This window comes from Triturus cristatus, chromosome 2_2 (assembly GCF_964204655.1).
Source record: "Triturus cristatus chromosome 2_2, aTriCri1.1, whole genome shotgun sequence".
Lineage (NCBI taxonomy): Eukaryota > Metazoa > Chordata > Amphibia > Caudata > Salamandridae > Triturus > Triturus cristatus.
This window is the reverse complement of record NC_140582.1, coordinates 780610948-780636244: the sequence shown is the minus strand read 5'-3', so window position 1 is coordinate 780636244 and position 25297 is coordinate 780610948. Positions and strand designations below refer to the sequence as shown.

Below are 25297 nucleotides of genomic sequence, written 5' to 3'. Positions count from 1 at the left end.
TTGCGAGTGTTTAGTTCCCTGGGTCAGAAGCAAAGCAACCAGCCAAACCAAACTAATAGTAGACCAATCCTGCAGTACCTTAAGGGCCAGAGAACCCAACAAGGTGGGCAGAATCAATTCTCATATTTGTCATCCTCTACACTCAACACCATAACCCCACTCCGAACCTTACCTTTACTTTACAGGAGTTCTGCCTTCTAGTATAGGGAGGGCTGACAGCTTACGTTCAAAAGTGGGGAAAAATACCTGCCAGTAGGAAATACCGAATATAAAATTGGCTATACTTTTTTATTTCTGAAGAAACGATCACTGCCCAAATTGAACCCTCTCCTCCCACAAACATTTCCTGGGGAAGTGCGCTATCCAAAGGATTCTGCAGGCCCAAGGTGGCCTGAGATGTTACTAAAACTTCATTTCGTTGTTTTTAACCTCCAGTTCTTTAGGCGAAGTTCCTTAGATGGGACAATTTTTGAAATTACTAGCCTCTGCCATGTCTTGCATGTCCTTCACCTGGATGACCACATTGTCTCACTGATGCTTCCAAGAACCATATGGCCATGTTCTTGTTACAAACAAGCACAGGCAATATGTGGCATTTGTGGTAGGCGACAAGTATTACAATTTGTGTTTTTTCTTTTGGCTTTCTCTACCACACCTATGGTATTCACTAGTGGCATGGCACTACTGTGGTGAGCCAAAATGCATTGTGACCCCCCCACTGTTTGATATCCTTTGACACATAAACCTAAAAGTATAGCTAACAGCCCATTTAGGCCCTGATTAGGAGTCAGTCAGAGCCATATTATTAAATGAAATTACACTCCTTTTGATTATACGCAGGTCAGGGTTCCGGCAAATGGTTTCCAAGGTATTCGAACACTGAAATCAATTTTACCAGATAATAATTCCACCTACAAAATCGCATTAGGCTTTGGCTGCAGCCAAGCCTCTTTACACTTGTTTTCTGGCAGATGACAGAATTTAGCTTCTCCTTCCCTACCCTACTCTCCAAATCCCCTCCTTTCCCCCAACCCACACAGAGGCTGCAGGTTACATGTACCACTTGCTCAGAGTAGGGGGTAAATATATGCACGAAAACCCTGGAAACTGGCAATTCAGTGTGATTTTACAATTGGTAAATCTGGTCCCACGCAGTTATTTCTTATTCCAAACCGTTTAAGCCATAATTGCATGGAACTGGCAAGAGGTTACCCCACGCTAACGCACATTTTGTGTGCAGAGTTTGTACCCTGTCGGTATTGTGCAATTCGTAATCAGGGCAAAAGCTGGGAAAACAGACTGGGATCTTACTGAACCTCCAAGGCTGAAATCAATGGTAACAGTTAAGATTCAAAACTGCTTCAAAGACAGCCAGAAGCTCGTGATGGGTAATTTATATACCTAGAGAGCACCACTTTGTTTCAGGGCCATATTTATGTAGACATCACGCAGCGAAGCAAGTCAACTTGCTGCGCTGCATGACAGGGAAAGGGCAAGAATGCGCCATATTTTACACAATACGGCACCTTCCTGCCTTTTCGTAGCACTGATGCAAAGTGTGCTGCCTAGCGCCAACACCGTCACTCTTGCACCATGGTACAAGGTTGTCTGTGTTGTAAGCAGGATTGTTTTTGTGCAGGAAGGGACGCCTTCCTGCACAAAAACAATCCTCTGTAGCGTATACCAACGCTGCAACACACATAGAAAGAGAAAAAGACTAGGAGAAATAAAGATATTCTTCCTCCCCTGGGAAGGCACAGCATTTTGGCATATTCCCAGGTCTACCACTAATAGTAAATCTGGGAATGCGTCAAAATCCATGGTTTTTGCATGGGAACACCCACAGTCCACCCATGGAGCGCCTTTCCAGGACAGAGTAATGGAACATAGCAATCTGCGCTGTGTATTGCAGTGCTCTGGATTTATCAAGACACTCCACATGGCTTGATAAATCACATTTTATGGTTGCATCGTGTATACACCCCATTGCATGGTGCAAAAGTCATGCAACCTGTACATAAATATGGCCCTAAGTTACCACACTATTACAGTTTTCAATATATTTAATGCTAGAGTATAAAGTATGACATGCAACTATGGTAATATTGAGTAAAATGTCAGCTCAGGCCATTATCAGGAATGTGAGCATGAATTGAATGCCTAACATTTTAATAAAGCTGAATGGGAGCATATATTATATATTCTTCCGATCACTAGCAATGCACCTTTGCCCCACACTCAACACCTCTCTTTTTGCTTGCTGAAATGAGGGCATCCGTCATGGAGGTAAATGCCTGGGCATGGCACTCTCCAATCCAGGATAATACTGAGTGTGGAGTTTACAATTACTACAATAGCTATAACTGATAAAATAGCTTCCAGACTTACATCGTTGCATCTGAGCATATTGCATGTTTTCTGTGTCTGCTGTTATGATATCAGACATTCCTTGATACTGTAGAGGCAGCAGTGCTCACAATTGGTGAGATGGCTTTCATTTCCAGGACAATGTATCCAGGGAATACGACTGTTACTTTGCTGTTAATTTTCCTCTGAGTGTTTAGATGCCTCTCTCCATGTTTACAGGTATGTCAAGTGCTAGTGAACGTGAGGAGTGTGTTAGTTTCTGATTTGCCTGAATGTATGTAATCACCGTACACACCACAACACATTTGTAAATCACAAATATTGGTTTAGGCACAATTAGTGTAGGGCATTATCCTTACACTTAGGATAACAGAGATCTGTTAACTGTAAGTCCTGAGGAAAGCCTCGAGACCCGTCTCGGGCTTAGGTGGTTGAAACATGTAGACCACTCTTGATTGAAATGCAAGGGACTATTCATTTATTCCCATTGGTATCTTTCTAATTTTTAACCTTGCCCAAGTACCCATAGTTTGAATTAATTGCACCCAGATATTTGAGGTAATGTTAGATATAACACAGATCCCACTAGCATTTCCCCAATTAAGAGCTGCCTCCTTTGCAAGGTTGAGCCCACCCAGACACCCTAGGTGCTCTGGGTGAGGACTCGATGATGAGGCATGACACTAGAGAATTCTAGTGGGTGAAAGTCCTTTTAAAATCCTAAGGGTTTCCCATGTAGGAAAGGAGAATAGAGCCTTCACTCCCCATTAATTATCCCATTACTTTGTGTGCCCAGACATGGGTTCTGTGAAATTGATGTGACGCAGATGTGGGTCCTTGGACACTGTGCCACAGGATTCATGCAATATCCAACTGATGAGGAATAACAAAGGCAAAACCGATCTTGGGTTGCTTGTGTTCTGGTTCAGGCAGGACCTGTGTTGGCAGTTTGGGCTGGACTGTTCCGATTAGAGCAGGGTCAAGATTGATTTGCATTTGGCTGTGTCCAAACTAAGGTGGCATTTGGTGCAAATTGCCAATGAACTGGGGTGTGACCCCAAGTAAAGACCAGTGCCTGAGATTAATTCAAGCATTCCATCCATCACTTGCTGGTATACTGGTTTAGAATACAGCATGTATGTAAAATCCATGAAAAAAATGACAGATTTACCACCCATACTCTTGGTGGGATATATGTCCTATACCTGTGCAAACCCTATTTCCTGCCAATGGAAACTACCCCATCACAACCATCTGACCACCACTGTGTGGCGGTATCTCTACTGCAAATAGTGGCAGTTCACCTACAGTAGTAATTTACCACTGTGTCTGCCTGAGCTACCACTGTCATTAAAAGTTAGTACAGTGCTTTTAATATGCTAAGAAACCTCCCAGCATGTTAGCCGGGCTAGCTTTGTGAGTCCTAGAACTGTACCCCAACTCTGAGGGTTCATTTCCAATGCCACAGAATTTCATCCAGCAGTGACAATAGTGGGTGCCGTTCGTAGTCAGAGGAGTCTGGTGCTTTACAGGATTGTGCCTACATCCATTTGTCCCACACGCTGCTGTCAAGAGAGCGGAACTTTGGCCCTGAATAAAGTTTGTGGAAGAATTACTCGGACGGGACTGCGAGGACCAGCAGCCCCGTAACCCTGCCCAGCTGTGACCTCTTCCCGCCCCTGCCGCTGCCAGAGCACTCTTAACGACTCACGGCCCCCGCTTCGCGGGAGCCGTTCGTAGTCAGAGGAGTCTGGTGCTTTACAGGATTGTGCCTACATCCATTTGTCCCACACGCTGCTGTCAAGAGAGCGGAACTTTGGCCCTGAATAAAGTTTGTGGAAGAATTACTCGGACGGGACTGCGAGGACCAGGAGCCCCGTAACCCTGCCCAGCTGTGACCTCTCCCGCCCCTGCCGCTGCCAGAGCACTCTTAACGACTCACGGCCCCCGCTTCGCAGGAGCCGTTCGTAGTCAGAGGAGTCTGGTGCTTTACAGGATTGTGCCTACATCCATTTGTCCCACACGCTGCTGTCAAGAGAGCGGAACTTTGGCCCTGAATAAAGTTTGTGGAAGAATTACTCGGACGGGACTGCGAGGACCAGCAGCCCCGTAACCCTGCCCAGCTGTGACCTCTTCCCGCCCCTGCCGCTGCCAGAGCACTCTTAACGACTCACGGCCCCCGCTTCGCGGGAGCCGTTCGTAGTCAGAGGAGTCTGGTGCTTTACAGGATTTTGCCTACATCCATTTGTCCCACACGCTGCTGTCAAGAGAGCGGAACTTTGGCCCTGAATAAAGTTTGTGGAAGAATTACTCGGACGGGACTGCGAGGACCAGCAGCCACGTAACCCTGCCCAGCTGTGACCTCTTCCCGCCCCTGCCGCTGCCAGAGCACTCTTAACGACTCACGGCCCCCGCTTCGCGGGAGCCGTTCGTAGTCAGAGGAGTCTGGTGCTTTACATGATTGTGCCTACATCCATTTGTCCCACACGCTGCTGTCAAGAGAGCGGAACTTTGGCCCTGAAAAAAGTTTGTGGAAGAATTACTCGGACAGGACTGCGAGGACCAGCAGCCCCGTAACCCTGCCCAGCTGTGACCTCTTCCCGCCCCTGCCGTTCTTTGTATAAAACTAAACAAGTGTCCCGCTAAGCGGTCACACGCGGTCGTGCGCCGGGAGAAGCCCGGGACAAGGGCAGGACCGTTTGTGGCCGTTAGTGGCCGGGAGAGGACGGGACGGACCACCCCCATTGATTGATTACCTTCCCTTTTGTGCTTTTCGTTTGTTTGAGACTTTGTGCCCCTATTACCTGAACTCACTATGGGCAAGACGGGCAAAGTAATTCCTGTAAGATCTCCTCATGCTGTAAAACATAGAGTCATGCCAAACCAATCATTACCTAGTTTGACTGCAATTGACCGTATGCTTCAGAAAACCATAGGAGTGGTGGCGACTGCCATAGAAAACACTGAACGCCGCCTCTCTCTTCCTGTTGGCATGTTGCCCCCTCTACCTCCGGTCAATACTTCATCTGTCACTATTAATTCACAAGACTCGATTCTGGTACCATCTTTTGTTGCACTCCCAGGTTCTCATCCTATTCCTTCAACGGGTACAGTCCCCATTTTGGATAACGTATCCCCCCAACCTCTATTAGTCCCTTCTAGGTTGTCGTTAACTCCTACCACCTTTATGACAGTACCTACCCCTGACTCCTTAGCTCAGTTAGGGGATTTCTCTGATCATTTCTCTCGTCAGACATCTACATCTCCAATTTTGGTCTCTCCTTTGTTGCTAAACTCGGTTACGCACACCCTGAGGGTAACAACAAGAGGGCAGAAGGCTAGGAGCAGCTTAAAACAAACTAATAAAGACGGAGAAAATGCTAAAAATGTAAAAAAATCAAAACGGCCCCAAGGTGGCCGTATTTATAAGAAATCTACCCCTAAACCTCCTCTTCCAATAAGGGAAAACGCGGATAATAATCCACACAAGCCAGTTTCTACCCTAACTTGTGAAAACGGTTCCCTTGTTTTACCTCTAGAGCAACCAACTAGCGTCTTGCCCGCTGTTTTATCCACTGACGGGCTTTTTCAGAAAATTGAACATCTAATGAAGTCCCTACTGGCCCCACTACAAGAAAGGGTTAGATCCATAGGAGAAAAAGTTGACAAAATAGAAACAGCTATTAAGGATTCTTTTGCAACTCAAGGGGATGTGTTAAATAGAGTACATTCAAAATGCCTTCTCATATCCCCAAATATTAGGCACAAAACCATCCGTCCTGATAACATCACAAAGCTACCAACTCCCCCTAGCCCTGTATTATCTATTACATCTGAGATTATTGATCCTAGCGCTAAGCCTTCTTTGAAGGCACCAGAGGTCCCTAAACCCTTGGACATAGCGGGGGGGTGATTTACACGGGCTTCCTGAACCTATACATCAAATGGTAGATACTCCAACCCCCCTTAAGGATCCCTTTTTGCCAGCTGCGTCTAAGACGCCATTTCCATCTATCGATTTACCCCCACAATCATTACCATATACAATAGTGCTTGTTGGGGTCCCAGAGTTACCAACAGGGAAAATCGAGACCTTTCCCGAGTTAAGAAATAAAGTTGCATTTTGGCTAAATAGCAACAGGCAACTCCCGTTAAACATTTCTGGTGAGATATTGTTTTCTAGAAGGATAAGTTGGCTGGGTAGTACAAGAAAGGTTATCTTGGGGGATTGTATTGTAGTAAATTTCAGGGACAGGCGAGCTGTTCGCCATATATGTAATCGCTCCCCCTACAGCACCAATACTGACATCCAAGTCAGGGACTTGACTTTTTTTTATCCCCAATTTTTCACTTGCCAGCCATCTACCATCCCTAGGGGTCTACCAATTGGAAACTGGGAAAAAAGGATGGATTTACGATATAACATCCCGACTTTTAATCACTTTGAGCACCTCTCTGAACTGGAGAGAGTGGACTGACTCCAGCCGGAGGGTCTGAAAGAAAACATTGGCAGTATTCTACCAATCCTTGGTGCGCTTTCAGACGATCTCCCCCGGGGTGGCGCAGTGATCCAAGTTACATCTCCACAACCCATACAAATTTCTAGCTGTGAGGATTCTTTGGATATAGTTCTGAAACCTTCGTTAAATAAGGATGACTTTTTAATTAAAATTCTCTTCTGGAATGTGGCCGGTCTTCGATCAAAGGTCACTAACGACATCTGGCTTGCCTTTATACGCAACTTCGATATCCTGTGTTTCCGAAACATGGGCTCCATCTGAATTTCATCTCGAAGGCTTCAAGACTTACTTTTCTCCAGCACTACCTTCCTCTTTTGGCAGGGCAAAGGGAGGTATGTCTATTTTCATCTCAAACACTGTGCGATTTTCATCAATAGTACCATTAAAACTGGCCACAAACTTTCAAATTCTTATTCTGCACCTGAATCGAAATAGGGCGATAGCACTTGTGAATTTCTATAATAACCTTTCTGTGGACGAACTTACGAAGGTAACGAATGAAATATACAATTGCCTTCAAGAATTATCCACAAAGATCCACAAGGAATTAACCTTAATAAGGGGTGGAGATTTTAATCAAAACTTATGTACTCAGAGTGGGAAATCAGTTTGCGGAATTGAGGATGAAAACGGGGATCCAATAACCCACTTTTCCCATACCCCATCGGGTCATAGTCTAAATGAGATTTTGTTTGGTCTAGATCTCGCACTTGTAAATGATATGGTCAACCCTCCCATTCCTCTAGCCCCAACTTTTCTTGGCAGAGGCAGGTCAACTACAATTGATTTTATTTTTTCTTCCACTCTATGGGTTAAAAATCTACTCACTTGTAAGACCCACGATATCGCCATCAGCGACCATTATCCAATTAGTCTTACATTAAAATTGTTTAAGAAACACGAGAGGCCTGATATTGAGCGAGCTTTAACTCAAAACAAATTAACAATAGATAGACTAAACGGATATTCTTTAAGGTGGGAAAAAGAGGACCCGAAGGGCATAACTGTATCCATTGTTACAAGAATGACCACAGCGATTAATAACTGCCTTGATCCCACTACTTCCCACAAGGGAATTATGGAAAACTTCGCTCTGTTGCTGGTAGCGATAAAGGAAACACTGTTCGTAGAGCTTAAGAATAGTAAGGCCAATCCTAAGGGCTGGTTTGACTCTTCCTGCACAAAAGCTTATCGGAGTTTGAAAGTAGCCCTCCACAACAAGCCAAGAGATAGAAAGGAGATTGCAGCCCTTAGAAATGATTACAAGCAGGCTCTAAAGTGTCGGAAGGACAATTTGAAAAATGATCTCTGGGCCCAACTACACAAATCATGTGCTTTCAGAGATAGTGCTGCTTTCTGGAAGGTCGTGAAGTCCCCCTTTCTTACGGAATCATCTGTAAATCCTACTGTTGAGGTGGCGATTGACGAACAAACATGGCTTGACTATTTTGAGCGAATATTCAGCCTTCCTTCAACCACCACACTCTCAACTTCTACTAGGCCAAACATAGCTGCTTTTCCTTTGCCAATAAGTATTTCCCATGAGCAGGTGGAGCACGCCCTAACGAATAGTAAAAATGGTAAAGCCCCGGGCCCCGACGGGGTCCCAGTTGATTTTTTCAAATTCACTATGGACCTGTGGTCTCCAATACTAACCAGGGTCCTTCAAGCATCCTGTGCACTGGGGCCTATAGATTCTTGGTCCCAATCAACTCTTGTCCCTATTTTTAAAAAGGGGGACCGTCATTTGCCATCTTGCTATCGACCGATCTCCCTATTAGACTCCTTAGGGAAAGTCGCGGGGCGCATAATCCTGGAGTGCCTCCAGCTCTGGGCTCTTGATAACAAAGCCCTCTCTGATCTCCAGTTTGGGTTTCGCGAGGGAATGGGTACCACCGAGCAAGCCCTCAACTTATCATTAATAATTGGCAAATATGTTAGCGCAAAAGGGGGTGCACTCTACCTAGCATACGTAGACCTTTCTGCAGCATTTGACTGCGTTAATCACTCTAAGCTGTGGGATATCTTAGAAAGTATGGGTATAGAAGCGCCTCTTATAAGCTTTTTGCGTGAACTATACTCAGACGCCACAGCCCGTGTGAGATACGGACTGGGGGGCGAGGTGACAAAGCCTTTTAGAGTCGAGCGCGGAGTAAGGCAGGGATGTGTCCTGGCCCCTTTCTTATTCAACTTATATACCAATGGCCTGGAAAAAGCCATGTTAAAGGGGGCTCAGGACATTCCCTGTATAAACAATCGTCCTATACCGGCATTACTCTACGCTGACGATGCCGTTATCCTAGCACGCACTCCCAACGAATTACAGCTCTCATGAAATACCATACTTTCATGGCTAACCTTGACCTAAGGATTAATACTAAAAAAACCTTTGTAATGTCCATAGGATCAAGGAAAAAGAATAATAAGACCTTCATTATCGATAACCAAAAAGTAGAGAGCACTCTTCAATATCCATATCTGGGCATAGTATTCGATCACAAATGCTCATGGAAACGTGCCATTGAGTCTAGGAAACTCACCTTCATAAGATTCACAGCTGCACTGATTAACTTTGCGAATAAACTCGGCAGAAGGCCAACGGTTGAACTCCTGGAGATTTACAGGGCAAAATGTATATCTAGTGTTATCTATGGGGCTGGCATTTGGGGTTATGCAAAAGTCGAGGAAGTTCAAAGGGTGGAGAATAGCTTCTTGAGATTTCTCCTGGCTGCCCCGAGGGCTACATCGACTTACGTCTGCCATTTAGAGCTGGGTCTGCCCTATCTCACAGATCTGATTAGGACTCAACCCCTACTCCTATGGCATCGTATTTGGACATCGAACGCCACTTCTTTTTCCCAGGGGTTCATCAAGGACTGTATAGCCCTAGACCATGCACATAAGATTGGTTGGATCTCTTATATAAAGAGATTCCTCGATGATCTGGGCATGGCACGCTTTTTCCACTCTCCCCTGTCATTGGCCGAATTACCGAGGAAACAACTTAAAAAGTTGTGTATGGCTCACCTAGAATCCCTGAGAATGACTAATGAGTTCGTCAAACCAACTGTACAACACTTGTTGTTGGTCCAAACAACCCTGTCCATTCAGCCCTATCTAACCTACAACTGCACGGATTTTGAGAGACTTCTCCTAACAAAATTTAGACTTAACATCTTCCATCACTTGGTCACTTTCCCAAAGTCTAATATCTGGGAAAATTCACTTCAACCTTGCCCTTGTGATGAGATTTCCTCTCAATCCACGATTCATTCAGCATTATTCTGTAAATTTTATCATGACTTGCGGAAACGTTGGCTTGGCCCACTTTTAAAGATCTGGGGCCTCCGCAGATGTCGTCCCGCCTTTTTGGCTCTCCAATTTTTGGACACTGAGCTATCTGCCAAATTGGTAGTCACTTTTTTGAAATTAGTCTTGAGGCATAGACAGAATTTGTAGATTCCATTTATCCTTTTTATTTTTCTCATCAACTGGAACTCCTGTTGATGATTAATAATTCTAACAAATTCTTTGGATAAAGGAAATGCCTACTAGATTTGCTTTTGAATTGTGGCTAGCTTTCCCTTTGTTCATTTTATGGCTGTATTCAATATGCTCTGTTATATTGTTTTATTTTTTTCATTTTTTTATAGATTGAACTGCTTTGTACTTTTATGGTTGTTTGTTTTCAACCGAATAAAGTTTGTTTTGATGGTTGATGACAATAGTGGGTTTTCCACTAGTGTTTCTTCAGAACAGAAGCTACTTCTATGATGAATGCTGCCACTTTTGTGAAATACACATCCACCATCTTGGTGAAAAACTCATATATTTGGTACACTTTCTACTACACCTGTGGTACATGAATGAATTACAGCACATTGATAGATGAAAATTACATCACTCTAACTCTTATTTTCCCCAAAAATGCTGTTCCATGGATTAACTGGACCATATTGACCATCTATGTACCATTTGCTCCTTCTTTGATATTTTCAGGAGTGCTTGTGAAATCGGGGCATTTCGACGAGCAAATCCCCTAAATGTTCACCAATGGTGAAGACAACTATTGCAGTTCTGCACGTAAAACGTGTGCTTGCAACGCTACATTTTTGCAGTATATTGCAATAAAATATTTTAACAAAAAAAGGTGCATTTTACATGCAAATTAACACTAAGATAATTCTGAATAAATGTTCACTTTCACAGCAAGTAATATGAAGTATTATGCGGTAAGCTTGAAATTTGTATTATTCACAGATATCATTTGTCTGATCTGTTTATGAAGAATGCCTTACTTTGATATAAATTGCAATTAAATTGCTTTTGTTTTTTGCTTTTTGTCCTTTTAAGACATAGAAATTTATAATGGAAACTTCTACTAGTGACGACCTTGATGACGATATTGCTACTCAGTATGTGATTCAACAAAGTCTGCTGGATATTCACAAGAGAGACTCTCTCACTAATACACTGGAAGCGAACAGGTAATGCATCATTGTGAGAGGTATTGAATTTAGGTTACAGGGTTGTAAAACAATATGGTTTTCATTCTATAGGGTACACAGTAGACTCATGAGGTTGGCAATGTTCTAGTACTTAGGATGTGATTGGTGAATCCCATGGGTGTGACCATATAGAACAAGTCGGTGAATAAAATTGAATTTGTAAATCCTAACATTGTGCCTTAAGTCACATTTCTAATACAATGCTATGGGTCAGTTTGGTGTGTGACGATGTGTTTCGTTCATGTGAACCAGCCAGTGAGATTTCTCAACGCTGTGTGATGAAACACTTCAAAATCTTAGCATTGCATAGATACTAGATGCATTCGAAATCAATCAGTCAAAGCTATCCACATGGCGTTTCAGTTGTTGTCTACAGACAACATATGAAAAAGCATGAGGATATTTTCAATTAGTCTTTCTCTCTGAAACAGAAGATTTAAATGGATATATAACTTATGGCCGTGTGGGCTTCCTAAATCACATTATAAAACAATGTGGGTCTGCTTCAGCAAAAAGTAAAGATTGAAAAACTATTCATAGACGGACTTTGAGGATATTTCAGTTCCCCTAGTTGACACTTATGGTAAACAAGGTGTCATTTGTTCCCACAAATCCCCAATTGTGATTCACACTATGTGGATCTCAAGGCCATTCAGTGTGAGACGAGGTGGGAAAAAAAGAGTTTTCATATTTTCATGAGACATGGCATTGGTACTAGGGTGAGCACTCTCACAGGTTTGACTCTGTGGCATTTACAAACAGTGTCAGAGTCCCCCACACTTGTTGACTCCTTTAAGATCCCCTACAGTAAGTGGCTATAAATTGTGGCACAAATGTTGGGGTATGCCCGACGCCCCTCACATTCTTTTCAGGGATGCACAGGAAGAACTCTCTTCACACTGAAAAATGTTTCTCTGTGAAGAAAAAAGGGACAATTGTACCAAAGCGCATTCACCCCAATCCTGTGCATGGAGATTAGCCATGAGAAGCATTGCATGGTGAATGTTGCTTGAGGATGTTTGAGGGCTCTGTTAATCAGGGAAATTCAGACATCATAGTAAAGCATAGACCATGTTTACAACTGTCTAGATGGCTGCATGTTTTTAGACAAAGCTTCTTATAGAAGGAAAATTCAAATACAAATCTTGATGAAATAATTTTAATGAAATAAGGATGCTAGGTAAGTGAAAGCTAGGGTTTGTGAGTGAAGGTAAATGAGACATTACAAGACAACAGAAGTTAAATCAACAATGATCATTATCGGCCACGATGAGTTGATTGTAAAGACTGTGCAAGATACATCAAACTTTGGTAATGTTTAGGCACTGAAATGCTTCCAGTGGTAGCAGTTTGTATTTAAGGATTTTTTTCGCGATTCCCAGGGCGGTGGGAGAAACCAAATTATTCAGAATAGGGCAACGTTTTTACCATGCGATCAAAGACTCAGGCAAATTCTAAATATTGGTTTACGCTTAGTTCTCAGATTGAACTTTTTTTCCTACGTCTATGTCTTAACATAGGTTTACCAATCGGGCTTGCAATATTTTATAATAAGTGCTATATGGTAATGAAAATGGATGTGCTGTTATCTCGAGAGTGACCTTTAAAAATGTTTTATTATCAATTTAAAAATCGATGGGCAGAGAATCGGCATGCAAGTTCACGAACAGTGGTGAGTAATCTTAACATTCATGAGCAAAACAAGAAGTTGCCCTGGGGGGGGGGGGCTTATTGCTGGATACGAAAACTAGGGGACATATCATCAAGGGCAATATTGCCTCTTTAGCGGCACTTTTTGCTGCTAAAGCGGCGATATTTTTATCGCCCTATCAGCAAGCTGTCGCTAACACTTGTTAGCGACAGTTTACTGGCAATAGCGCCCCTTGTCAGCACGCCTCCCATTGCATCGCTAATGAGATGCAAAGGAGGCGTGCCTGACAAGACTCCCTTGGAAAAATATCGCTAACCCAGCTTCGTCATATTGACAAGGAGAGTTAGTGATTTTTAAAATCACGTTAAGTATGCCTTAACGCAGGTATTTAACCTCTGTTAAATTCCTGACTGCGGGGAGTGGATTGTGTGGCTAAGACCACAAGCCCTATCATCTAGGATATCGCCGTTGTCCACCATGGAAAATGGCGATACCCCCACTATCTCTGGAATTTTAATCGCCTCGGCGATACACGTTGTTGATAACGCGCTAACCAGGCGATAAATTCCAGAGATAGCCGGCGATAAATATGTAAGCGCTAAGCGCTCTGCGATATTTATCGCCGGACCTTTATAATATGCCCCCAGGTTTGTAATCAATATAGGCTACCAGAAATGCAGAACAAGATCTAGTACTATAAGGCCAAGGATCAGTTTGAATAGTTAAATACGATGTGAGGCAGGTGAATGTTGGAAGATTGAACCACGTTTGGGTAACAAATCACGGTCTTGTTCAATAACTTCAAAGCATAATGGCAGATGATGTTGCAGTAGCCTTTCTTGCTCAGTAGTAAAACATTGATGAGGGTTTGGCAAAGTGAAAGGTGAGGTGTACTTTATAGATTTTGAGCATGTCGTAGCCAGCAAAATTGCTGGCTAAGGTAATGAGGTTAGAAAGTCTTTTGTCTCTGTTGAAATGGATCATCAAGGCTTTGGGCTGAGGGGGAGTGGTGGTTTAAAATGAGGAAAATAAAACAAAAGATGCCACATGTTTAGGTGACAGCTCATGGTTCACATCACCCTCACCACCAAATCCATCACCAGTGGGCATGCTGCAGGGTTCACTCCTTGGCCCTCTACGTTTCTCTTTCTATATTACACAGCTTGGTGGCATTTGTTCCTCCTCTAGTTACTCATGCCTACACAGAAAATACCAAAATCTTCTTTCCTTTTCCAGTGTTTATTCATGTCCTTGATTATTGTATCTCAGACTGTGTCACAATCATCTGGCTCTTGATGTCTCTCCGTGACCTCACTCCATAAGCTAGAAACGTTGATATAAGTTTCACCCTACTATGCATCTGGAAAACGTTTGAACAATTGCAGCGTCTGCTGCTAGACACCAACTACTGAATATCTGCAAATTCGTCACTGACATCCATGCCTAATGGACACATTTATTGATCTCTGCACTATTCCTCAGCAGGCTCCATTACAGTTCATTAGTAGGCCTCTTCTAGTATGCATTTTCCTCACTAGATAAGGTAAATCATTTCAATACCGGGTCTCTCTACGGGCTCATTATGACCTCCCCAGGCACACAATTGTGTCCAGGGCAAGAAAATGACCATTTGATCTCCCTAAAAAGTTGGAACATTAACCTCTGAAACACAGCCACCACAGAGGCTAACACAAAAGGCAGCCTTACAAAACTGTAACATCCAAATGGAATGATAAAGGCAGCGAGATCCCTACTCTCAGGGTGATGAAGTATCTGGTGGTAGACTGATGTTAGATCAATAGTTGAAAGCTATTTGATACCCCACGTTTCTGCCAGTAGCTTGTTAATCTTGGATAATCAAAACTTGGCCACCACAATGTTCTTGTTGAGGTCCCTCAAATCAATGCATAATCTCATTTTACCACTAGACGTGTGAGCCACTGCGGAGGGAGTCAACCATTCAGTACTTTCCACTGGTTCAATTATGTCCTTACACAATACTTTTTCCAACTCTGAATGTACTTCCTCCCTTACTCTGAAAGTCACATTCCTAACATTATAACACTCTAGCACCACACCATCTTTTAATATTATCCTGTGATTGAAACCTTTAAGTCTACCAATGTTCCCATAAAACAGCCTGGGAAAATCTCTTTGCATCTGATTCACCATCATTGTCTCGTCTTCATCTACAAGTAAGACCAGGTCCTTACTATTGGGATTCAACATTATACTCCAAGCTTCTGATCCACCCAGCCCAGGACTGAGGGCCCTTTCTCAGCCATATACAGCTTACATGTAGCTTCTCTGTTCTTAAATACAAACTTCAAAAGTCTTTAACCTAGCATCGGAATTTCCTCTCCCGTATAACGTGTAGGATGTATATCTGAAATAATTAAAAAAAATTCCCAACACACGACTAAACTGGCTTTCCCAAACTGACTATCAACAGTGATGTAAAGTGAACCTGAATCTGCAACAATCTGCATCTTCACCCCATCAATGGTCATCTTACAAACTATTTTGTTATTACAAGATGCATTAGTGTTCAAAACACAATAACTCATGCTCAGAACACTCTCAGAATTAGGTAACTCATCCACCTCCTAAGTTGCAGACTCATACTTGTCAAGAATACATTATATAGAGTTTATTTCCTTTCTGTAAACGTTTGTGAAATGTCCATCAATCCCAACGTATGAACACTCTTGCTTAACTGCAGGGTAACATCTGTCTCTAGCAAAATGATCCTTACTACCACATCTGTTCCACCTAAGATCCTTCTTTTTGCCAGAATTATTATTATTAGTCATCATGTTCTGATCATTATTCAAAACTGACTTAGGAGTCACTTTACAAACAATTTGAGCTCCTTCTGATTGTGTTGAGGTAATCAAGGCATTCTTAAATACTATTTGCTGTATGATCAGTGGTAGGTTATAGGTTAATGGCACTACAAGGAAGACCGCATAAAATCTAAATCTGACTGAAATCTGGTGCGGTGCAATAGGGTAGGGAAAACCACCTTACTCTCTAATGTGTGGCCAGAAGACCATGTACAAAATAGAGCACAGACCCCATGCACATGCTGAAAGTATATGTACAGTATACAATGTCAAATACAACAGTCGTCTTTTTTTTTTCGTTGGTACTTTAGTTTCTTAACTTCCTTGGATGGTGTCGTTACACACCGCAATCAGTGTACTTCATTCTTAGCCCACACGTGTTTCGTCGCTTACAGGGATGAACCCGCGAATTCTTCAGGGCTATTTTGTTAACTTGCGAGTCCCTTGATTCTAGTGATAATTCCAACCCAGAACCCGAAGCCTAATTTTCATCTCTATTAGGCTTGATCATAGTATTGCATCAGCTGTATGTGTGCTTTCTAGTGACAAGACACTCCAAAGCCACAAGCACCTGCCTAATTGTACCCGATCCAGCACGATTCTTGTTCAAGATATTGCTCTTCCACCTCACGAGTACGGAGGAATTGGAATTATCTCCGGAATCAAGGGACTTGCAAGTCAACGAAATAGCCCTGAAGAATTCGCTGGTTCATCCCTGTAAGCGATCAAACACGTGTTGGCTAAGAACGAAATACACTGATTAGGGTGTTTAATGACACCATCCGAGGAGAAAGTACCAACGAAAACAAAAGAAGACGACTGTTGTATTTGACATTGTATACTGTACATATACTTTCAGAGTGTGCATGGGATCAGTATTGCATTCTTAAATACAGCTTTTGCACATCTTTTAGATAGTTCTGTCTTTTTTTTTTAATAGCAATCACTTTTTTTAAGGTAGTATCTCCATTTACCCATAATCTTTCTTGTACATTGGAATCATCAGTATGAATTATGATTTGATCGCTGATAAGTTTCTCATTTAAGTTCTCATATTTACATAAGTTGGCTAACTTGTTCTTTTAGCCTAGATATGTCTAAACAGTGATCAAGATTCAAGGATAAAAAGTATTAATCCAGTTCTGTAAAATGGGTACTGTACCGATGCTAGAGTGCCGGTAAGTTAAAGTGCACAAAAGTTACTTCAATTTTTCCTAATTACTGGAGTCAGTAAGGAAGAAGCGAGCCAAGAGTACACCACTGAGACTAAAGGGCTAGAGCTACAAGGTGTGTTGGTGCAATTTCAGGACAACTTGAATAGTAGACTTTATGAGAATATTCCTACTTCCAGAAAACTGCTAAAACCAGGCATTCATAAATTAAACCATTTTCACTTAAAACAATAGTCAGTATCAATGCCAGGCCAAAAACAATTGTCAATGATTTAATTCTATAAAACTATCTTGAAGATTCATGATTTGTGATTTAAATGCAGTGAAGAACTCATGAATCCAAATCCACAAGATCAATATTATGCCAGTGTTAAAGTCCTGGTAGTTTAAAGTGCATGAGAGCTGCTTCAATTTTTCCCAGGTACTGCAGTCGATGGGATGGAAAACAAGCAAGGAGTCCAATGTTAGGGCTGGAGTGCTAAACATACAGACTGCATTAGTACGGTTTCAGCATAATTTAGATGACAGGCTTTATGAGAATAATCCTACTTCCAAAGAGGCCATAAAGACTGTGCATACTTGGATTAGAACATTTTAGCCCATGGACACAGGGTTTAGATACAACAAGATCCCTAAAGTGCATATGCAGAATGTTGTGAGGAAGATATTTTGTTGAGTACAACAGAACTTCTTCATCAGAGCCTTCAAGCTTCATTCGAAACCTTTCTTAATCTAATTCTCCATGCCCAGAGAAGAAACCTAGAAATGGCAAATACAATTTTTTCCTTTGTGTCACATCTGAGGAGCCTGTATGCCTCCCAGTAACATGCTATGCCCATAACTTTACACACTGTCTTTAAACCCCTCTCAGAAGAACACCTCCTTTACACAGCACTAGGAAGCCCTTGGGCAGCTGTGCGCTTTATAAATCCCATAAACATAAACTGGCACAATCCACCTTCTTCCAGACAGAGCATATTCTGGACAGAAACAAGCGAAGTGCTCTACTGACTCTGGTGACATTGGGCAAAAAAGGCAGTTGATGGTTGAAGTAAGAGCCTTGTCCTACTTGCCTGTAAATGACCTCAGGGGTTGGCTACCAATTCTAATTTGAATGTACTAGCTTTAAGCTTGCCAAGGCCTAATCAAGTCCAGGTAGATTTCGAACGAGGGGATACATTTGATTTGTAGGAAGTTTTCAGAGATGCACCCCGCTGTTTGGTCATTCCATATTCTAGATAGTAGGAATCCCCCAAAAGCGTACTTCAGCTTGATAGCTGTGTTTTTACACATTTCTGTTGAGGAGTACCATACTTCCTCCATCTTGATAACTTAAAATAAGTATTTTATCTTTTTAAGTCACAGAATTTGTACACTTTTGTTTAGGATGATTAGTTCCGCTAGAGCATCTCTATAAACCACCAATTCTGATGTAGTCCAGAGGTGTACACAGTAAGTCAAAGGTTTCAAAAGCACCACAGAGTCTTTCTTATCAATTGCCAAGTCGATGCATAAAGGTATCAAGGGTGTGCTCAAGTGCAAGCAATTTATTTTCAGCTTCAAGTAGAGGATACAGATTAGCACAACCCCAGAGCTCTGCTCTATATGTAGCCCCTGCAACGGCAGTGGCCCTACAGACGTCGAGGGCCAGGGAGACCGCTCTACTAGATGTGGTCTTGTGTTTCCTTGCCAAGACAGCTGCTCTTTGATGTAACATAGCTTTACTTTTTTCTATCTGAGAGACCCAAGACAAGGTATCAGCCAATCTAACACTCAGATAGTCAAGGTTTTTCACTTTTTCTAGATGAACCCCCTGCACCGCCACCTTGCCTCTAAAGGAACAGTGGGAATTCGGTGCCATAAATTTAGATTTTGTAAAATGAATGTCTAAGGCCCTAGTTCTACAGAAGGAGGAAAAACTATCCAAAAAGGATTGGAGATCAATCAGAGTTTTAGAAAGGAGAAGCGTGTTGTCCCGTCCTTTCTTTTTGGAAGATGGAAACAATGGTGGCACCTCGTCAGTAATGGCGGGATTTCCTCCACTTTCATAATGGCATTACCCAAGATGTTTAGATAGGGTAGCAAAACCAAAGGGGATGATGGACGGAGTGTTGAACATTGCAAGCACTCAACCCCAGTCAACTGATCTGGGTTTAATCCATCATCATTCTTTAGCTCACTCCGCCACCCCAGTTCAGACATGGCCATATGCAAATCAGGCTGACCCTGTGCCTCATGGGAACAGTCCAACCCGAACTGCCAAGCCATGTCTTCCCATGACCGGAAACAAGCATCCTGAGACCGGTTTCTGGCTAATCAGCTGTCATCAGCCAGGCTAGATTAAATCCAGTGGCAAAGTGAGCAAGGGACCCACGTCTGGGCATACCCTGCCAACTTAGGGCGAACAAAGCAAAACCAAAGGGGCTGATGGACAGAGTGTTGAACATTGCAAGCACTCACCGCCAGGCAACTGATCTGGGTTTAATCCATCATCATTCTTTAGCTCTCTCCGCCACCCCAGTTCAGACATGGCCATATGCAAATCAGTCTGACCCTGTGCCCCATGGGAACAGTCCAGCCTGAACTGCCAAGCCATGTCTACCCTGGACCGGAAACAAGCCACCTGGGACCGGTTTCTGGCTAGGATGCTTGTTTCCAGTCCAGGGAGGACCTGGCTTGGCAGTTCGGGCTGGACTGTTCCCATGAGGCACAGGGTCAAGACTGATTTGCATATGGCTGGGTTCAAACTGGAATGGCATGGTGAGCAAAAAAACAATGGATTTAGGACCAGATCTCTGTACTGGGGTGAATGTCTGACATTGTTCTGCATTCTGTCCATCAACTGTTGTTTTTGCATTTGTCACCCCGAGTGGGACGGGTATGCTCAGACGTGAGTCCCGTGCTCTCCATGCCACTGGAATCAAGCTATCCTGGCTGAAGAGGGGTGAAACCCCGAAACTGGACCTAGGATGCTTGTTTCCAGTCCAGGGAGAACCTGGCTTGGCAGTTCGGGCTGTTCTGTTCCCATGAGGCACAGGGTCAAGACTGATTTGCATATGGCTGGGTTCAAACTGTAATGGTATGGTGAGCAAAAAAACGATGGATTTAGGCCCAGATCTCTGCACTGGGGTGAATGTATGACATTGTTCTGCATTTTGTTTATCAACTGTTGTTTTTGCATTTAGATAGGGTACCCAGATGTCTGGTTGCGATATAAAAAGGTAACCTAGGATGCCGTCAGGGCCTGGTGCTTCCACACATAGGTGGTACATTTGGGACAATGTAGTAGTATTCTCAACAACTGTGGTTCGTTTGACATTTCTTCTGATGTAAGTGGTAGCAACAGTGTATGATGGAGTGTTGCCTGGCAGACATAAGTTCGTAAAAGGTTTGGCTTGCAATTGGTCACTAAGCGCATCGTGGTCGCGATTCATTCTATGTCAATAATGTAAGATAAGAGTTGAATATCCCCAAAAATATAATCGATATTACTTCTATACAGGCCTCATTTAAAGGTTGGCCGTGGAGGAGAATCAACAGGGGTACAACCATTCAGTGGCCTCCGCCCATGTGAGCCCATCAGGTCAGTGATTTATTCCGCAAACTTGGGTTGCCTGTGGGCTATGTCCAGAGCAGCAGAAGTCACATCCCAAAGTACATATGCTTCTTCAGTCGTGGCTGAAGATTAAACCACTGCCTGCACTTGTTTATTGCAGTCACCTGCAATTATTTTAGGCCAATTATGCAACTGATTGATCAGAGAGTTGGTCAACAGTTGCCGATTGTAGATGTGCAGGGAGAGTCTGTACATAAAGATTAAGAATGGCTATGTGCTTGGCCTCTGCGGGGGCGCATGTAGAGATAGCTATACCCAACATGTCTCTACTATTAGTCAAGATTCTTATAACTTTTATGGGCAGATCCATCTATATCCAGGTCAGCAAGCCACTGATGTTGACAGTCTAGCATTAGATAAGAAGAAAATGTACCCTGACCTAAATACCGCCACTTTTGCCCACATCTCCTGGAGTAGCACGGTGTGGAACCCCATTTGGGGTCATTTAACTTAGCTCCCACCCCTGCTACATTCCAGGATAACAATTTTACTATGTTATCTGGCCAAGAATTTGGCCCATTAACGTAACTAGTTGGATCACTTATCATAGTCACTTCTGCCTCAGACAGTTGTTGGCCAACCAGGAGTAGATCCACCTTGCCCCTTTTATTATAGACTTTGTCCCTTGGGGCAGTTAGAGGTTACAGTGTTTGATTGCTGTATCGGTGGTTTGGTGCCCTCGCCCTGATAGTCAATCGACTTCCCAGAGGTTTGCTGAAGGAGCAGGTGGATCCAGTACTGGCTGTGGGCAGATGTGTATCTTAGGGTTATTACTGGTAATCTTGTCAGGTGTAGGCTGTTTAAATTAATCTTCAGCATTATTTGCAAACATGTTTCTGGCCTAAATCTGTGCTCCAATGATATGAGACCTTCAACAAGCTCATGACTTACAAGCTGGAGCCCTATGTGATCAAGAGTAAAGTGTTTATCAGTGAAGCGCAAAGCCCCCTGTATATCCTCCCTCATGATTGACTTCCAACCTCTAACTTTTTTAAGCCAGTGAGTGGTTTTGCTGCTGAATGATTCCTGTGAATCCCTTCTGCCCAATGCTACAGTTTTGGCACGTTGCCCATAAAGATGTTATGATGTTGAGTGTTATCCCCTATGTGCCTGATCCTTGATTTTAAGCAGTACAAAAGGGGGTGGTGATGGACGGAGCATCAGAACCAATCAAACACTCACACCCAGTCAACAGATCTGGGTTTGATCCATCACCGTTCTTTAGCCCACTCTGCCACCCCAGTTCAGACATGGTCATATGCAAATCAGTCTGACCCTGTGCCTCATGGGAACAGTCCAGCCCGAACTGCCAAGCCATGCCTTTCCTGGACCGGAAACAAGCTTCCTAGGACCGGTTTCTGGCATTTCAGCCGTCTTCAGCCAGGCTTGCTTGAATCCAGTGGCAAAGTGAGCAAGGGACTCACGTCTGAGCATACCCTGCCAACTTATGGCGAACAAAGCGGTACAAAAGGGGGTGGTGATGGACGGAGCATCAGAACCAATCAAACACTCACACCCAGTCAACAGATCTGGGTTTGATCCATCACCGTTCTTTAGCCCACTCTGCCACCCCAGTTCAGACATGGCCATATGCAAATCAGTCTGACCCTGTGCCTCATGGGAACAGTCCAGCCCGAACTGCCAAGCCATGCCTTCCCTGGACCGGAAACAAGCTTCCTAGGACCGGTTTCTGGCATTTCAGCCGTCTTCAGCCAGGCTTGCTTGAATCCAGTGGCAAAGTGAGCATGGGACTCACGTCTGAGCATACCCTGCCAACTTATGGCGAACAAAGCGGTACAAAAGGGGGTGGTGATGGACGGAGCATCAGAACCAATCAAACACTCACACCCAGTCAACAGATCTGGGTTTGATCCATCACCGTTCTTTAGCCCACTCTGCCACCCCAGTTCAGACATGGCCATATGCAAATCAGTCTGACCCTGTGCCTCATGGGAACAGTCCAGCCCGAACTGCCAAGCCATGCCTTCCCTGGACCGGAAACAAGCTTCCTAGGACCGGTTTCTGGCATTTCAGCCGTCTTCAGCCAGGCTTGCTTGAATCCAGTGGCAAAGTGAGCATGGGACTCACGTCTGAGCATACCCTGCCAACTTATGGCGAACAAAGCGGTACAAAAGGGGGTGGTGATGGACGGAGCATCAGAACCAATCAAACACTCACACCCAGTCAACAGATCTGGGTTTGATCCATCACCGTTCTTTAGCCCACTCTGCCACCCCAGTTCAGACATGGCCATATGCAAATCAGTCTGACCCTGTGCCTCATAGGAACAGTCCAGCCCGAACTGCCAAGCCATGCCTTCCCTGGACCTGAAACAAGCTTCCTTGTTTTTGCATTTGTCACCCCGAGTGGGAAGGGTATGCCCAGACGTGGGTCCCTTGCTCTCCATGCCACTGGAATCAAGCTATCCTGGCTGAAGAGGGGTGAAACTCCGAAACCGGTCCTAGGATGCTTGTTTCCAGTCCAGGGAGGACCCGGCTTGGCAGTTCGGGCTGGACTGTTCCCATGAGGCACAGGGTCAAGACTGATTTGCATATGGCTGGGTTCAAACTGGAACGGCATGGTGAGCAAAAAAACGAAAAAAAAACGATGGATTTAGGCCCAGATCTCTGTACTGGGGTGAATGTATGACATTGTTCTGCATTCTGTCCATCAATTGTTGTTTTTGCATTTGTCACCCCGAGTGGGAAGGGTATGCCCAGACGTCGGTCTCTTGCTCTCCATGCCACTGGAATCAAGCTATCCTGGCTGAAGAGGGGTGAAACCCCGAAACCGGTCCTAGGATGCTTGTTTCCAGTCCAGGGAGGACCCGGCTTGGCAGTTCGGGCTGGACTGTTCCCATGAGGCACAGGGTCAAGACTGATTTGCATATGGCTGGGTTCAAACTTGAACGGCATGGTGAGCAAAAAAACGATGGATTTAGGCCCAGATCTCTGTACTGGGGTGAATGTATGACATTGTTCTGCAATCTGTCCATCAATTGTTGTTTTTGCATTTGATCCTTGATTTTAGGCTTGCATTTAATGTGAGTGTGTTCATGGGGATAGGTCCCAGTGGTCTTTTAGCCATGGGCGGTTGGGTGGAGTTCCCTCCAGCCCTTGCAGTTGTTCTCGAGATGCAACCTAAGCTTGGGGGGAGGGGAGGATGCACATGAATGTCTCCGCCTGTTTGACAATAGGCAGGCACGTTTAAATTGTGGTTCCGTGGTGCTAGTTGCGGATATGTCCTGTTAGAGGATGTGGCTCCCAGAATTTTTCCTAAGCTAGGGCATGCAGGGTCATCGTTCCTCTTCCTTTGATCTGAGTTATAATTCAAGCTAGATAGCAGCATTGTCAGGTTATCCATTTTATTCTTTGATGCTTTGGACAACCTACTAATGCAATCTCTTAAACTGGCTATCTCATTTTTTGGGTGAGGTTAACTGTGAATGTGTGTTCTCACTATTTGGTTCAGAGACATTATTGGGTGAAGCACATGGCTGCAAATGCTCTGATGTAGGTGCATCCATAGTCCCCAGGACATCAAAGCGGTTATTGCATTCAACAGGCACAACAGAAGCTAGAGTGCCCTCCTCCCTTGACTGCTCAAGTGGACAGCTATGCCCAGTAGGCACAGGGGATGAATTTATGTCAGTGTGTACCTCAGTTCTAGTAGGTACAGTGCCACTGGACGTGGCTGGTTTACTGAAAAATGATTTAATATCCTTGCTATCTTTCAGTGGCTTTTTTCCTTTTGTCTTTGTTGCCTGGCGGTCCTCGACCACTTCGATCAATTCATTTATGTTGTCCAAGGTACAGTCCTAGGCGAGTGTTTTGGCTGCTCCTTTGCTTTTCCCAGCTACGGTAGCTTATTGTTAGCCTTGCGTTTCACCATTTTGAAAGAGTATATTTAATATAATTGCCCTGCAAGTTCTTTCATATAGTGAGAAGCTCATACTCCTAGAGAGCGTCAGTTACAGTATTAACAACACAATCAACCAGACATGTAACAATAAGCAACAATAATCCTCACCCTAATGCAATTAGCTGTATAACAATAGTTGAAAACTGTGTAGCAGGGTTCAAGCCTTGCACTTCTATCTAAACTAATACAAAGAAGGGCAAACAGACAGGAGTCGTGAGTAAACGAACCCCCCAAATTGGTATAGTATTAATAATACACACTGAAGAGCGACAATAGCCAAGGACGCGCTTAACTGTCTGGGAGGACGCGCTCAACTGTCTGGTGGGGGCTGTGTGACCGTACTAACCTACCTGCTGTGAAGGGAACGCTGTTCTTGGCGGGGAATCCTGCTTTTGCCATTGTCTTCGTTGCCGTGAGGGGAACGGCTGCTATCTACTACGTTTCCCAGCACCACCCGGGACCGGCGTAGCGCCAAACATCATCAGTGCGAGCCGGAGCCCTTTAAAAGACCACAGGTGCCTCCGCAGCGCAGGACGCGCTTAACTGTCTGGTGGGGGCTGTGTGACCCTACTAACCTACCTGCTGTGAAGGGAACGCTGTTCTTGGCGGGGAATCCTGCTTTTGCCATTGTCTTCGTTGCCGTGAGGGGAACGGCTGCTATCTACTACGTTTCCCAGCACCACCCGGGACCGGCGT

The 25297-nt window shown here is 44.0% G+C and overlaps 1 protein-coding gene across 4 annotated transcripts in view; it reads left to right on the top strand.

Moving 5' to 3' along the window:
• LOC146862759 (dynein axonemal heavy chain 12-like) overlaps positions 1 to 25297 on the top strand; it is a 212338-nt gene that overhangs the window by 12016 nt on the left and 175025 nt on the right. For 3 of the 4 annotated variants that reach the window (XM_085642041.1, XM_085642039.1, XM_085642042.1), the window contains exons 2-3: positions 11241 to 11374; positions 20567 to 20647. In XM_085642041.1, coding sequence (XP_085498167.1) covers positions 11256 to 11374; positions 20567 to 20647 — 200 coding nt within the window. In that variant the 5' untranslated portion in view covers positions 11241 to 11255. The remainder of the gene's footprint in view (positions 1 to 11240; positions 11375 to 20566; positions 20648 to 25297) is intronic. The other variant, XM_085642040.1, reaches the window with a different exon arrangement.